This window comes from Eurypyga helias, unplaced genomic scaffold (genome assembly GCF_000690775.1).
Source record: "Eurypyga helias isolate BGI_N326 unplaced genomic scaffold, ASM69077v1 scaffold9357, whole genome shotgun sequence".
NCBI classification, from domain to species: domain Eukaryota; kingdom Metazoa; phylum Chordata; class Aves; order Eurypygiformes; family Eurypygidae; genus Eurypyga; species Eurypyga helias.
Genome location: NW_010263651.1, coordinates 8,511 through 9,534, shown reverse-complemented (window position 1 = coordinate 9,534; position 1,024 = coordinate 8,511). Strand labels below are relative to the sequence as shown.

Genomic DNA, 1,024 nt, shown 5'->3' with positions numbered 1-1,024 from the left:
GATAGGCCACCATCAAGAGCAGTGAGTTTCCAAACAGGGACATGATGCCTGTGGAGAAGGCAGAGGAATGGTGCTGTATGTAACAGAGCTGGGAAAGGAGCCAGGATCATCTTGAGATGTTTAGAAGATAACACCGGAGATGTCTACAGAGGGTAGAAAGAACTCCAGGCTTCCCACTCCGGAGCTCACGGGACCTGCAGAGCTCTGTGAGCACATCTGGAGCTGCTTTACATTGAATTTGATCCCTTCCCCTTCCTGAGATCCTACAGAGGCATTTGGTAGGAGTGATGGGATGAGACTGCAATGGGCTCTGTGTGCAGGATCTGGCCAGACTCACTTCTTCCAGCTGGAGGGAGCAAGGGGGGCACTTCCTTCCAGCTAGATAAATAACAGGAGCTTTGTGAGATTGCTCTTCTGATGTGAGGCCAAGGAGCTGGGCCCCTTCGCCTTTTTAATTTCTTCCTGGCAATGTCACTCCTGTGAGTCTGTGTTGTCCAATATCATGGTAACAAAATAAACAAGAAGAAAGGCATTATGAAGATTAAGAAAAATCCAGACTAAACATAAGAGGGCTCTTCATTTGCTATTAGTGTATTTAAAAGAACAGTGGTGATTAAAATTTTATAACAAGGGCTTTCTCTTCTTTTTTTTTTTTTAATTATGTAATTGTGCTTTCATTGAAAAGAGGTTTCAGGGTCCTCAGAAGGAGAACCTCTGCTGCTTTTGGGACAGGTTGGATGAGAGTTTCTCCCTAATGGATTAGGCCGTAAATTAAATATCATGGTAAGAACCAGCTTCCAAAGCCACTGAATGGCCAACACTAAAGTTCCTGTCAGGAACAGGATTCCCATGCAAGGCCTGGCCAAATCCAATGCTTTGGAGTTGCTGGAGGGAGGAGTACTTAAATGTTTGTCCTTGTTCCCAGCCTCACAAGGCGTTTTTCCCACAGAGCTAGTCTTACATCTGTACTAAGTACATTTGATCAGCTTTACTAACTCCTGGAGCTGTAGATGCCTACAAGACT

The 1,024-nt window shown here is 44.9% G+C and overlaps 1 protein-coding gene across 1 annotated transcript in view; it reads right to left on the bottom strand.

Annotated features, from left to right (window-relative positions):
• The window catches only part of LOC104512929 (opsin-5-like), a 6,131-nt gene that overhangs the window by 4,390 nt on the left and 717 nt on the right, over window positions 1-1,024 (bottom strand). The window contains exon 2 of the mRNA XM_010156118.1: window positions 8-48. Coding sequence (XP_010154420.1) covers window positions 8-48 — 41 coding nt within the window. The remainder of the gene's footprint in view (window positions 1-7; window positions 49-1,024) is intronic.